The sequence below is a fragment of the Sycon ciliatum genome, chromosome 4, assembly GCF_964019385.1.
Source record: "Sycon ciliatum chromosome 4, ocSycCili1.1, whole genome shotgun sequence".
Lineage (NCBI taxonomy): Eukaryota > Metazoa > Porifera > Calcarea > Leucosolenida > Sycettidae > Sycon > Sycon ciliatum.
Genome location: NC_088646.1, coordinates 12,847,496 through 12,862,513, shown reverse-complemented (window position 1 = coordinate 12,862,513; position 15,018 = coordinate 12,847,496). Strand labels below are relative to the sequence as shown.

General features: G+C 47.9%; 2 protein-coding genes across 2 annotated transcripts in view; one reads left to right on the top strand and one right to left on the bottom strand.

Annotated features, from left to right (window-relative positions):
• Positions 1 to 557, bottom strand: part of LOC135814559 (von Willebrand factor A domain-containing protein 8-like) — a 61,626-nt gene extending 61,069 nt beyond the window's left edge. Inside the window, exon 1 of the mRNA XM_065327693.1 lies at positions 257 to 557. Coding sequence (XP_065183765.1) covers positions 257 to 389 — 133 coding nt within the window. The 5' untranslated portion in view covers positions 390 to 557. The remainder of the gene's footprint in view (positions 1 to 256) is intronic.
• A 279-nt stretch (positions 558 to 836) lies between these two features.
• On the top strand, positions 837 to 3,446 carry LOC135814558 (RING finger protein 37-like). The gene has a single exon (XM_065327692.1). It carries the CDS (start codon positions 1,215 to 1,217, stop codon positions 2,817 to 2,819), a length of 1,605 nt encoding a protein of 534 aa, XP_065183764.1. The 5' UTR covers positions 837 to 1,214; the 3' UTR covers positions 2,820 to 3,446.
• The last annotated feature ends 11,572 nt before the right edge of the window (positions 3,447 to 15,018 follow it).

Sequence of the window (15,018 nt, the reverse complement as noted above, 5' to 3'; positions counted from 1 at the left end):
CCCCTGGTTCGAGTCCTGGTGGTGACAGCCAATTTTTTCTTCAGGCTTTTCCCATTCGCACCTTTCCCTCAAACCAATAAATCTAGTATAAATAGATTCGTTATTTTGAAAATTAGAATAATTAAGTTCGAAATAAGTAAAATAATTCTTATTGTATTTAAATAATTCTTATTGTTTTACTTTTACACTTTGGACTGTACCAGGTAGATCTAGGTAAAGTGACAATGACAACTTTTAATGAAATTATACCCAATACCTGTTTCAGAACTTCCACCACTAGAAACATTGCCAGCACTACTGCTGCAGTAGGCTGTAGATATCACATTGTGCACGTGACGGAGACGTCTCACAGCGCTATCAGCAGTGGAACACGAGCGAAGAATCCACATTTTAGACTGCCTCTAGCTCTGTGAGCTTTCGCTGGTTCGTACCAAAAACGACAGGGCAGCTTGCGACGAGTCACAAGCGTTTCTCCATTCTTAGTCTTCTATTTTCATGAACAGATTGAGTATTTTCATGAACACACAGAATTACAGACTGGAAAGCAAAAGCCAAAGGTCAAGCAAGAATCGATGATGCAACACATTATACATGATTACATGCACAATCAGCGCATGCAGCAGGCATGCATCACGCGACTCACTTGCACTCTTTTTTCAATTTTTGTGCTACATCACCCGGCCTGCGCGCTGAATGTGATCCGCGGCTGTAGTGTTAGTATTCTAGCGGGTTTTTTCAGTTTGGAACATCGTTCATATATCGGTTGACGTCATGATGAGCAAATGCATGCAAGTCGTGTTTGAATTACTAAAAATAATTATTTGACCAGACAAAACTGCAGAACTGCCAGAAGTGATCGTGTGGCGAATGTTCCTTGTGAAGTTGTGTCCATCGCTCATTCTCACTGCTAGAAGTGGAAGTAAGTACACATACGAGTGGATCCCCGCGGACCACTACGTCTTGATTTATGTACTTTGAATTCTAAACTATTTTATCCAGTAGAACTTTCTTGCACTTCTAATGGTTTGTCTCCTCCGTTATTGATTTCTCGGATTATCTTCGCTGCCCACGTCACAATGCCTGTTTTCGTGTTCGACTGTGGCTAGGATAGCCACTGCCTTGTTCTGGCGCATGTGCAGTACACTGAAAATAGCATTGGGTACACTGAAATATATACGAGCTTGACACAACAGTAACCACCAGAGATAACAACCATGTTGGTTAATTATTGCCATCCTATGTTGAAGGAGTATGTCGTGTTATCCAGTCCGGCAGTAGCAGCTGACAGTTATGAGGTGGCGAACTTCCAGAGTCATTCCGTAGCGGAGCGGAGTCGGGGCTTCTCAACTGAACGCTTTATAAAGCCTCCGGTGGATATATTTATCAACTTTCGCTATCCAGTGAGCGTGGCATGTATTATCGTCGAGACAGCCAATGACAAATCTGGGCTAGAGGTTTGGACGCCATTGTCTTCGCACGGAAGCTCTACTGCCAGTGCCATACCAGTGCCATATGAGCGGAGGTTTTCACAGGCCAGGGTAACAGCCAAACGTGGTACGGCCATGATGTTTACTGCCGCATCCCAGTCTTTAAGCACGGAAGCAACGGGTACCTTTGTGTCACATGAAAGACTCCAAACCAGTGCTAGCGTTTCACTGGTGCAGAACAGACGGTTTTCTCGAATACAATCCATTGCCATCCGTATATACTTCGTGTCAGGCGCGTCAGTGCCAAAGTTGCGATTGCTGGAAGTCTGGGCGTCGCCTGTGTCAGCTGGGTGGAGTGCTATGGAGAGGAAGCAATTTGATGATGTTGTCCGTGCCATCACCCAGAATGAGAATGATAGTTCCTCTAGTGTTAGTGCGGCTACATTCACATCTAGTCCAGCAGTTGCTGGAGTTTCAAGCCAATGCAGTCCGAGGAGTCGGCAATCTAGACCCACACTGCCACCTGCTAACAAGCCAATTGCATCAGGTACAGAGAATGAAGTTGAGAGCGCTTCACCCGGTCTGAATTCTGCACACAGTGCATTGCGATCCAGTGTAGAAAATGCATCGCAAAGTCATCCCGCCGCGGGAAATGTTTTGCAGACAGCTCCGTCGGAGTTTTACGACAGCCTTACAAATGAGATGATGTACACACCGGTTCTACTACCATCGGGTAACAATGTTGATGTCACCACACTTGAGAAACTGGCTGAAACAGATAGTCACTGGGGAAGGAAACCAACTGATCCCTTCACGGGCAAGATTCTGACTAAGACATACAAGGCCGTAGTCAATGACGGTCTGAAGGCGCGCATTGATAGCTTCTTACTGCGACGTAACCCGTACGGGACACGTGTGGCTCAGTCACTGAGCAGAACTGCGCATACAGCATCACCGAGTATTGGATCAGGTCAGTGTGTGTCGCATACAGCATCACCGAGTATTGGATCAGGTCAGTGTGTGTCGAGTTCAGCCACTGGGCAACATGCTGGCCGCCCACATTTGCTTCAGCAAAGACTGTCGATGAGTTCATCGCAGAGGCCTGACACCTTGCAAATAGCTGCGCACAAACGAAAGCCGAACTCACATGACACCGAAACTATGTCTAAGGAGCAATGCACTGAGAGCGAGAAAAAGGAGAGTGTGGATGGTCAGAGTATGTGTCCTGTGACTAGAGTAAACACCGGCAACAAAGATGCTGGGGGCACGAGTGGCAGCCAGCCAAAAAGAGCCCGGTTCCTGGATTCGAGTACGACGTCTGATTTGTCTGACCATGAACGTAGCATGAATGCTAGTTTAAATGAAGCCCTGGATGAATTATTGGGACATTGAATGCAGCGCCTTTTGAAGATCTCAAGTGCAATGTCCTTGAAGATCAACGCATCTTGATCTGGTGCTGGGGATTTTTAGAAGCTCTTAGCTTGATATTGATATCTACTTTTGATCCCCGGCAATTTTGTTCATATCAGTCAGTTGTTTCGGCCCCCCTTTTTTAATCTCTTTTTTAATCTCTTTTTTTATGTCGGCTTGCAGATGCACATGTACTAGTAGTCTCTGGTTTAGAGTTAGTTTTTCAACTTGTCATATTTTACGTGGCGTGTACATCGTATCTCTGAACTGAAGGCAAAGATTGTTTATGCTTACTGCCTTGTACCTTCTAATCTGTTAAGCTCGTTGTGATGATTTGTGACCCTGGTTCATAGCCGTTTAGGGCCAACATCCGTGTTCTGCAAAGTGCTTATTCTGAACGTACGTAGTAGTTGTCGTATTTCTGTCATATCTGACATGGGGTCTGGGAGAATCGCAAGCGCATGAATTCGGTTACTGAGTCATGTCATGGCAACAGATGTACTTGTAGTGTGGCATTGGAGATCTGAAGTTTTGAGCTGCAGGATAGCTGGGTCAACTACACTCATAGGCACATGTTTACAATGTAGACTACACAATCTGTGGACAGAACTGTTTCGTCCTTTGTGGACAGACTCAGCAGCGCAGCACAGAGAAAATGAGGCCGAACCTGGTACTCGATAGCAATGAAAAAATTGTTGGAAAAGAACATAGCAAGTGCTGCAAGTACTTTTTTCCCTCAAAATGCAGGATTTTCAGTGCTTCATTTTTTGAAAAATTTCCCGGGGGAGGCCCCCGGATCCCTCCCCCCCCCCCCCTTGAAGGGCACCGGCGCACGCGCCTGAAGTAATTAGTTAGAAGTTCATCCAGACCAGTACGGTGGAAAGGAGTTCCTAGAATTGTTGTCTCAACATTGAAGATGAAACTGTCTTCGTCGTCCGGATGATAATAATTAACCGTGAAGCTGTAGAGGCCTCGTCTTGATGTCATTAAGAGTACATGAAAACGGTGTTCATGTACTCTTGATGTCATGTATATAATTATATATACCGGTAGGTCTCTGAATTGTGTTTTTGTAAACAAAAATGATGTTTGACACTGAGATGAGTTCATGATCTCAGTTGTAAATGCATGTATGCTGGAGAAGATGCATCCCGAAGTAAAATAACCGGATATCCGTTAGCTAGAGGATACTAGTACTATGCCGGCCATGCAAAGGTTGCAACTATTTAATTAAGCCTTAGCCAACACCTCCTGAAATCCCCAAACCCTGGGTGGACTTGGAAAAGATCCCACCTCAGCAAGTGGGTGAGGACAAGGTGTAGAAGAAGGATTGACGGCATGATCAGGGCATCCTCCCAGGATCCACCACGGGCAGCTGTATTTTATCCCCCCCCCCCCCCCCCCCCCACTCAACACTGCCACAATGCTTGCGCACACACACACACGTACACCTCCTTGTATATGCTGATCTATATTATTAAAAGCGAATGGCAGCGGCCTGGTTTAGTCCCAACCACCACCCCGAAAAATCCTGCACCCCTTACTCCATAGCGCACACTTTCCGTCACTTCTACCTACCACGCATGCCAATACCCATTGCCTTACTCTTTTCGCATACACACCCACACCCACCCTCTTGCTACTTCTACCCATCACATATACCCACACCTATTGCTGATTCAAGTTACACCCTACCTAGATAAAACTCTCTCTCACATTAAATTTTATCAAACCGACACACTTCCGTTATGCCACTCCGCCTTCCACGCACACCAACACCTACCAACCTACACTTCTACCCTAAGGGTTTATACTCCTTCCCACCTGCCAGTGTATCGACCCGCGCTTAACCTCCACCACCAACTTAGATACATGTATTTTCCCACCTTCTCACCTCATCTCACCACCATCACTCCCTATTAACTCATGCCACCGCCCAAAGCCCTCCATTCCATATCCACTGATGATGTTGTTCAGAACAACGAAACGTCTGGAAAAATATTGTAAATATTTGTATCTTTGTTAATCATGTGTACCACTCTTGAGTCTTGGTCTAAAAAGAAAAAAACTTTTTTTATTTTACAATGAGAGTGTTTGACCTTGGACTGGCCCGCGATCGGTCAGCTCGCGGACAAGCAACAGAATGGATGGCAGATGTAGTAGAGAGACTCAACTTCTCAAGCATCAGGAGCAGAATGTGATCTTTCTTCGGCGCTGCAGAAATCGGCTGGCGTATGTCCACCCGCGTTACACAATCCAATCCGCTTCCCAACAGCCATCGAGAACCTGGCTTAACGATATCAACGTGAAACCGAAAAATGAATACTCGGACAACTCAAACGCGCGGAATACTATGCCATCCACGCCTCAAAATCAGAGATCAGCAAGTAAGTAGTTAGTTGCAGGCATCCATGCACCGGAGAAGCGACGAATACCAGTGATTAAAAGATCTGATCCACGCAGCAGCCTATACCAGCAAGACAAAAATGGAAAGCATCCTCAGTGAAGCAGAAATTCAAGAGACTCACAGAATCCCGAGAACAGCCAGACGGTACCAGCCTCCGGAGCTCCAGGACTACCAGGACCAAGCTGCGTACCGAACAGCCCTCAGACCTCGATGCCAGGCAACATCACTGAGAGACACAGGAGCCTAACGTAACACAGATACCTGTAGTCAGTATACTGGTGGGAGATATCAGTGTATCCGAACAAGCAGTATCGCTTCTAGCAAAAGGCCCAACATTCGCCATCACACCGAAATTCACCAAGAAAGGACTGCAACAGAAGATACAGACGGAGATCGCTGTACTCGCATACGGCATTCGATGGAAAGCCGCTGTACACTGCATTTGTTGGAAAAGGAAAGTGCGAAAGCCTCCGATTTCTCATAATTCGTGGCCCTCTCGCAACCTTCGACCTTCGCCATCAGCGCACTTTAGCTTCGCCCTTCCACTCCTTCTCCTTCAGGGACCCATTGGACAAGCTATGTCGGAGGTTGTTTTCTTTGGAAAACCGGAATCTAGTCAGGACTGCAATAGCATTGTTTACAGAACGAGTAAACTCATGTTTCAGTGCAAAGTCCTGAGGGTTTCCTCCAAGTCCGCCAGCGTTTGTCCTTCTCCTTTATTGCGGCTGCACACGCAGGTGTCCACCATTTCGCCAGGATCCGTTAACTCACTGTCATGCTCAGGACTAAGTGGAAGTCATATTAAGTAAGGAATTAATACAAGCTGAAACAATAGCGGAGGTCGCAATAAGTAAGTAGTTAACACAAGATCAAGAGAAGGTTATTGCGAAGAACCTGGTAGCATAGCAACAATTATAATTTTTAAAAGTTGTCTGATAAGGTGGCTAACAACGCCCAAGAGGCAATAATGAAGCATCATGAAGACGTCAACACAATTAGGAGGAGTCACTGAGCTGAGCCTTGTATTACTGGAGTGGGACAATATCCTCGCTACCACTGTGGGTTGAATGTCGAGCCTGACATCAAGAAATTAGGAAGTTTTCAGCTGGAGTTTGTCAGTCCCATCTGCTAATGTGACATGGAGAATCTCCTGCGTTGACTGGGCTTGCAGAGAATGCAGACCCCACTTGGTGAGGAAGTCTTCACAGTGGCAAAATCATGCGTCGATCCCGAGTCAATCAGCATAATGGCTCGCCGGTGCCGTCCGTTCGCATTGCCCTCATTGCTGCTGCTGCAGCACGACCTGCTGCAGCGGAAGGGCTACGGTAATCCATTGGTGAACAATATCGCTCTGGACAGGTTGTCCAGCTCTGGCACCAGGAGGCTCAGTCGGGAAAAGTTCATGATGATTATAATCATCCATCATGATCATGCCCTGTTACGCCGAGTTGAACAGCTTTAGACGAGCTTGTTCTTGGTCATGCAATGGCCCATAGGCATCAGCGAGAGCAGCTTTGAGAAAAAGCCAGCCTGCATAGAATCTACGTAATGTCGTTCGCCCTGCGTCTAGTGAGGCGATAAACCAGATCCGTGCGTTTCCACCAAGGTAGCTCACTGCAAAGTCCACCATTCTGCAGGGCTCTCGGATGGTAAGTGACCGCATTGACACTCTATAGAAAATATCGACTCTCGAAGTTCGCTGGCGTCCCCAAGGAAAACAGGTAGCTCACTGGTGAAACCGGCATGCTGGGCATGATTGTAGGGCTTAGTGGCAGCGGCTGAGCCTGAAGGCAACAGCTGTTGTCCATACGTGTCCGCTCGAACGGTCTTGAGGCTGCTGAAGACGAATCTGCAGACGCTTGCGGTGAAGTTAGTTGCCGATGACCAAGACTTGAAAGAGTACCTGCCCAAAACAGAAAACCATCCTCTGCTACCAGTGTTACCAGTCAACATTGAGCGATGGAAAGACAATCTTTATTGGTTCAGCAGTGTGCTTATATACAGCAGAGGTGCGAAGGAATAGGCGTTAGGAAGGAGCCAGGTACCGGTACTAAGTGTGAAGATATGTACAATCATGGTGAAGTGTGAAATATTTACCTACAGTACAGGTGTAAACTGTTACAAACCGAGCAGAGATCTCAATACTAAAGTAACAAGATACCGAATATTGGAGAGATGTGAAATGTGGGGGTGGTGAGAGGGGGGGGGGGGGGGAAGAAAGGAGGAGAAGGGCGAGTCTGGGAGAAGGAGCAACAATTTCATTGGTAGACAGTTGAATCCAAAACAATAATAACCTATGACCGGAAACTTCGTGCGGTTGCACGGAAGTTGGATAGAAAGCTGAAGAAACAGTATCTGCAGGCTGCTGGGACAGACTCTCTAAAGCTGTGACATATATTATTGTGAATACCGTCAGTGGTCGGACGAAGTCAACACCACTGCCTCTGGTAGCTGCGGAGGTGCTCGCTGCAGCGTTTGGGAAAGTCGTACTAGTATCTGATCCTGGGCGCCGCCCACCCAGCCTGTTTCCGGATAGTTCAATATGCAACGATTCCGATACCTTCAACCAATTCCGACCCGCCCTTACAGAAAAAGTCATGACCCTACTGTAGTCTGTTGATTCATCCAAAGCCACAGGCCATGATAAATTGCCAGGTGTTGTTCTGACGAAGTCCCGAGGAAAATTAGCTCTGTCTCTTCGCTCTCGACGAGCAGATTTCCGCGCCAATTCAAACTTGCTAATGAGTTTCCTTTGTTCGAGGGTGGTAGCCTTGACCCTGGTCAAGCTGCTTCTTATCGGCGTATCTCTCTCCTGCCTATTGTTTCTCGTCTTCTGAAGAAACTATAGTGAAAGCCCCAACTCATGTCATACATAACGGGAAACGATCTCCTCCCTACTTCTCAGGTTGCATACAGGAAGCGACACAGCACTGAGGATGCCATCAAGCACAAATTGCTGCTGGAAGAATTCTCCAACATGGGTGTGACAGGCAATGCGAATTCCTGGCTTGTTAGTTACCTCAGCGACCTGTATCAGCGTGTAGTTATTGGCGGGAGTATGTCAAGTTACGCACAGTGCAGTGCCACAGGGATCCGTTCTCGGCCCGCTGCTAGGGTCCAGCGGATAATGCTCCGAAAATGTACGTCATATAATGCTCACAAAACTACCTCACAATGCTGATTATAATGCTTCAACAAGGGCTATAATGCTCTCGGTATGGTCAGAAAGGAAGAAAGGCTGCACATATTCAATCTGCCGCTAAATCCAGCACAATATTTTCCGCAAGCTCCACCACCTTGTAGCACTATAAGACATAATCTATTCGCCAGTGGCTGCTCTCCATTGCACCTTTGACGCAGGGCTATGGCTGAATAGTGTGCATCAAATACTATCCCGGCATTATCCAGGGAGTGACAGGTGTAAACTAAGTTATAGATCATTGAGAGGAGGTTTATCATGGCAACTGTTAGTCCAGCCTGCAGACAAGCTGTCACGGCATTGGTTCTGCGTCTCTGCGAACAATCTTTTCATCTGAAACAGCAGATATTAGGCCGATCTTGGATCCAGATCCCTTCCATTTGCGGTGAGCGTGAAAAAATGTGGCCAGGTTATTTTGCTGCTCTGCTTCCTTTACTTTTATAGTCTTCTTCTCCGTGTGGTGTTGCATAGACAACTGGGTGGCAACATTGACAACTTCAAGAATACTCTTCTTTGTTGATGGCACTTGACTCAGTCATTGCTGTCTTGGGAGTACAGTTGTCCACATCTAACTATACGTGTTTCATCAGGAAACTCAGACTCGGGCTGCTGCAGAGTTTTTTTTTGTTTTGTTTTTTTTTCTACAAAATCCACATATCTCCAGACACTGGGGTGAATGATGGAGTGTGGTGGTGGGGCCCATTAAGCTCCGCCGACCAGGCTCATAACGACTTGGTGCTGAATCCATGAGTAATTCTAGTTCTTTTCGAGCCAGTTCGGCTGAACTCCGCAAAGGCAGTTCGTCGGAACAACATGCATCTCTTTCTGCTAGTTGTAGCTGTTCTTTCAGCCTGGTCCAAATATATATGAAAGGATCGGCGTCTACTTCAGCATCGCTACTAGCCTAGTGACGCTACATGTATCTTCAGAGCCTGAGGCACAACGAGAAACTTCTCTTCGGCTTTTCGATATTCACTTCGCCTCCATGACTATCTACGTTTCGACAATACAGTTTCCTCCTTGCAAATCCTTGTTGCGAATTTTTGCAACAGCTTTGGTTGGGCGCACATACATAATGTGGATAGTCATTGACCTGACTTGCTATTTTAAATTACATGATTGTACATGGTTGGTTGGTTGGTTGGTTTATTTTAATTCGCACAATAAGCGGGAACTAGGCCCAATGATATAGAGGCGAATGGATAAGCCGCATTTAGAAAAGAGAGGACAGGAATTAGAAAATTACGAACGAAAGAAGAAGTATCTGACAGAGGAGTCAAGCGAGTATCAGGGGTGACAGGGTGGTCGAGGAGAGCTAGGGGGCGGGCTAGTCTTAGCAACAATATGGTAGGCAACTCATGCCAAACTTGTTCTGTCTTGCTATGGTCCGAACATCATCGGGCAGCAGGTTCCAGAGTGCAGATCCTACATCAAGTGCTGAAAAGTGCTAAGATGTGTTTCACAAAGGGATCCACGATCCAGTAACCTGGTAACACGAGAAGGGTTGCACCTGTATCAAAGGAGGCGAAATCGCCTGTTTGTGGTGCGACGTTAAATAAACTTCTACAACAACAACAACACCTACATTGTACCTCATGACATGAGTGTAGCCGATTGTTGCCAAAAAGCTGGGCTTCCCGATATTATCCACTATGAAAGTCCAAATGCCGCTCAAATCTCACAAAGTGCTCGTTTTTTTCCTTTCTAATGCTCCACAAAGCTCTGATGCTCGGACGCTCTGATGCCGAATATAAGGCCGGCATTATCCGCTGGACCCTACAATCGGCTGCAAAATAATTGGAATATACAGTGGTCCCTCCATAATCCGGCATCATTTGTACCACGGAAAATCTGCTGGATTAGGGAGGGTGCTGGATTAACAAATCGGATTTACTGTTACAATGTGGACGAAGAGGACAATTTGGCTACTGACAGTTGTGCTGGTTTATCGAGGGTGCTGGTTTATAACGTGCTGGTTTAGAGAGGGACGACTGTATTGGAAAATCGGCTAAATGAATTGTTGGCATATTGGCTTCAAATTTGGTGAAAGATTGGAAGATTTGGTAGATGTTCGGCGATTCTCAAAGGAACCCTCCAAAATCGGCGAAAAGCTTAGAGAGGCGAAAGTTTATCGATTTCGAGGAGTCTCGTTTTCGGCGAATTTCTCGGCCGGCCGATTTTACTAGTAGTAACGATCTTCCTACGCAATGGCTAGTATTTTAGTACTATAAGTAATGTTTGTTTGAGAGGTAAAGGTCAAAGGACACGAGCCCCACGATCTCAACGCACTAGTGGTATTACTACAACTTACACGTACCGAAGATTTTTGTATTTCAAAATAGTTTATTGAATTAGAATGTGTAATTCATTTTGCCCGTACCAGGTACAAGAGGCTTACTACTGAAGTACGAGAGAGCTCGAGCGGTCATGCTTACAGCAACAATCATTCGCTCGTAACCATGGTAACGGGCCGCACTTTGCACCAACATTTGGCGGGTTTTCGGCGATTCTCAAAGGAACCCTCCAAAATCGGCGAAAAGCTTAGTGATTTTTCGATAAGTATCGTTCTCGGCGAATTTTTCGGCCGGCCGATTTGGGGAAAGCCTATCTGGGCACTGGGGAAAGCAGGGAAAGCAGTGTGATTGTGCACAACTGGGGCATGCCGTGCATTCTTTGTTGGCGTGGGACATACATGTACATGTACACTGTGGCGTACCCAGGGGGGGGGGGGGGGGGGTGCTTTGGGTGCTGAAGCACCCCCTCAAATTTTTCGACATACAGTAGATATTGGTTATAACGTGCCCTTCTGATTTTTCACATTTTATCACTATAACCGGTATATCACTACAGGCGATTTTCAACTGCGCGCATCATACATACATATTATACACGTGTGGGTACTCGATCGCGCTAATGTAGCGTACTGATACATGATGCATGCTGCTGCACCTTCCCCAGTCTAGAGTGTAGAACTTCTTGGCCTAAAGGCATCATTCAGGAAGCATCAGACCAGAATACCCTATGACAACACACATGTGGCTCCAAGTCGAGACACAAATGCCTCACACTCGTGTGCTGCTATCATTATAGATGACATTTTTTCTGTACAAAGAGGTGTTTTGAATTGTGATTCTGTATCCTTATAGCCGATTTATCGCTATATCCGATATATTGGTTATAATGATAATTTGACTGGCTTTTTCTGGTTTTGCTTTTGATATTTTCATTTTGTATCAATATAGCCGGTTTATCACTATTACCGATGACTTTATAACCGATATCCACTGTACATGTAGGCATGTACCTGCGGCCATGCCACTAAAAGTACCATACATGTAACTTTGCGACCGATTGTCCGATGTACGCAAAGGACGGCCCATTGGAAAGGTCTTGAGAGAGGCTATTCATTGAGAAGTTTCTCAAGCAGAAAGCCCCCTAGCCGGAAGCCCGGCTGGCGTAAGTAGACCATGCAATCATTGTTTCTCTATGCACTCACGACGTTTTTGTTAGTTTTTCATTCTAATTTCTACTGTCACTATGTCATTGCTGAACACTCCCACCCCTCTACCTGCATTACCAAGTGCATCAGCAGGCCCGGTTCCATCCCTCCGGATCCTTGTGACAAATGCGTTCAGTATCACAAACAAGTTGAGTAACCTGCAGCATACAGTTTCCCAGAACGATGTCTACATCGCTATTGTCACGGAGACTAAGTTAGGAAATGGCACTCTGGACTCGGATATCTCACTGCCTGGATACACTGTTGCTCGAAAGGACCGTAACGAGAACGGGGGTGGTGTCGCCATCTGGGGTAAGTCCGAGCTCTCCTTCACGCACCTCTCCCACCTGGAACGTTCAGCGCACGAGGTTCTGTGGGCGTCTGTCTCCACACAATGCGAGAGCTGAGTCATTATCGGTGCCGTCTACCGCCCAGGGTCATGTGCCGAGTCAGATGTGTCCCTGATTGACCATCTAGATGGTGCCCTTGAGGGTGTTCGCCGCCTTGGCACCAAGATAATCTTGGCTGGGGATTTCAATGTCCACAACGAGGAGTGGCTTCGCAGCACAAAGACAACTGTGGCTGGGGAAGCTTTGGAAGTGTTAAGTGCAACCCACCACCTCGACCAGCATGTACACCATCCAACACGCGGTGAAAATACATTAGACTTAGTTCTTTCCGACTTCACTACCCCAGTATCAACCAACGTGCTTGCCCCCCTCGGCAGGTCCGACCATGCCGTTTTGATATGCAACTTCCAAGAAGTTTCCGCCCGCCGAGATCCAACAACCTCCCGCAAGGTGTGGAAATACGATAGTGCTGACTGGAACAGACTCAGGGCGTTTTACCGCGGTCACGGCTGGCAGTCGATGTCAGACGATCCCACTCTGTCTTGCGAGCGATTAACCACGGCCATCCTGCAAGGCATGGACCAGTACATCCCCACCAAAGTCGTCACCACTCGTTATTCTGACCCTCACTGGTAGACTCCAGAGTGCACCATTGCTGAAGAGGCAAAGGAGAAGCGGAGGCAGAACCCGCACCGGGATGACCTCAAGACCTCCTTCATTGCTTCTGTCAACCGAGCTGTTCACACACAGCAGAGCGCCCATATGTCTAGCGTCAATCGACTGCGCCACACACTCAGCTGCCAGTCACTTAGTGATAAACAGTGGTGGACAAACATGAAGAAAGCCACTGGCGCTACACGCAACTCCGCTGATGTTCCTTTGCTAGTCGATAGCCATGGCAAGGAGTTCCACACCTCAGCAGAGAAGGCTGAGTGCCTGGCACAGCATTTCTCCTCGAAGTGCAGCTTGGGTGACCGAGAACTGACACTGACCTTCCTGCGGTGACCATCCCGACCCACGAGCCATTAGAGCACGTCCATTTCCGAGAAGCTTCAGTCCGGCGGCATCTTGCAAGGCTAGTCCCATCCAAGGCATCTGGACCTGACAGCATTCCATCTCGGGTATTGAAAGAGTGCTCTAAGGAACTTGCTGCTCCCATCACGAAACTGTTCCGTGTTAGCTTTCGTGCAGGTGTTGTACCGTCCCAATGGAAGCTCGCTCACGTTGTCCCGGTATACAAGAAGCCACCTCGATCTAGGCCATCCAACTACCGGCCTGTGTCCTTGCTCTCCGTTTTGTCCAAGGTCATGGAGTGTATTATAAACCAACAAGTCACCAATTTCCTGGAGCGCAACGACCTGCTGCCTGACAGCCAGTTTGGTTTTAGACGTGGCCGTGGTACAGCTGACCTCCTCACAGCACTCCAGAGCGAATGGGTGCAGGTTGTAGCTGAGGGGAGCTGTGTCCCAGTAGTAGCAATTGATATTGCCGGTGCGTTTGACCGCGTCTCTCACGTCGGCCTCCTCAACAAAGCAGAGCGAGTAGGCATCGGCGGACCTCTTCTCTCTTGGCTACGCGACTACCTGAGTAACCGCTGCCTAAAGGTGGTAACTGGAGGCCACGCTTCCAAGAAGTACCCCATCACTGCCGGAGTGCCCCAAGGCAGCGTCCTGGGCCCCACACTCTTCATATTGTTTGCTGCCGATATCGACCAATGCCTCTCGCATGGAGTAAAGCTCAGCTCTTTCGCCGATGACACTACCGTGTACAGTCTGATCAGACCAAACGACAACCTCCAGGAGAAGGCAGCATCCTTACAGACAACCCTCAGCAATCTTGGCGCATGGGGCCAGCAATGGCGGATCCAGTTCGAGCCCACCAAGAGCCAGCGCCTGATTTTGTGCAATGCACCAACCACCTTTGCCGGCGAGATTATTCCGGACTCGGATCACCTAAAGCTGCTTGGAGTCACATTCGACTCTAAGTTTGGGTTCCAGCGCCACATCCATGCTGTCGCTGTCAAGGCCAGCCAGCGCCTGGGATTCTTACGCCGTGCTGCTTGGCTTCTGGGTCATGAGGGCCGCCTTGCCGTGTATAAGGGGTTCATTCGGCCCATCCTGGAGTACGCTCCCCTAGCCACCATGTGTGCAGCCCAATCCCACCTAGCACGCTATGACAGGGTGCAGGAGAAGGCAATGCGAATCATTGGACCTGGCACGATCCTTCAGAGTCTGCAGCTCAGGAGGGCAGTCTCAGGGCTTGCATATGTGTACAAGTTGCACTACATTAAGGGTCCACCCCAGCTGACAGCCCTCCTCCCGCCACCGTCGGCGCATGCGCCTACTCCTAGAACCCGCCGACAACTAGCTTCTCGCCACCCTTTCCAGTTGCAATGGCCACTTGCTCGGACAGCACCGAACTACCTACTGAGGTCATTCCCCTACACCCTCATTGCGGCATGGAACGACATTCCTGAGCAAGTCATCCCGGAACCTCCGGCATCGAAGGGAATGCAGGCCTTCAAGTCCCGCATTTGTCAGCACCTGATGCGCCAGGATTGGTTGTGGGCGACAGCATTTCATGGCTAAATTTGACGATGTTCCACTCTCCAGTCCCACAACGATCACCTTGTCTTCACCCCACTGAACTGTACCTTGCTCCCTAGAGCTCTCGAATCACCTCAGTGCAGAATGTTTTGCGTTAATGTATATTTCTTCACTTCTTTC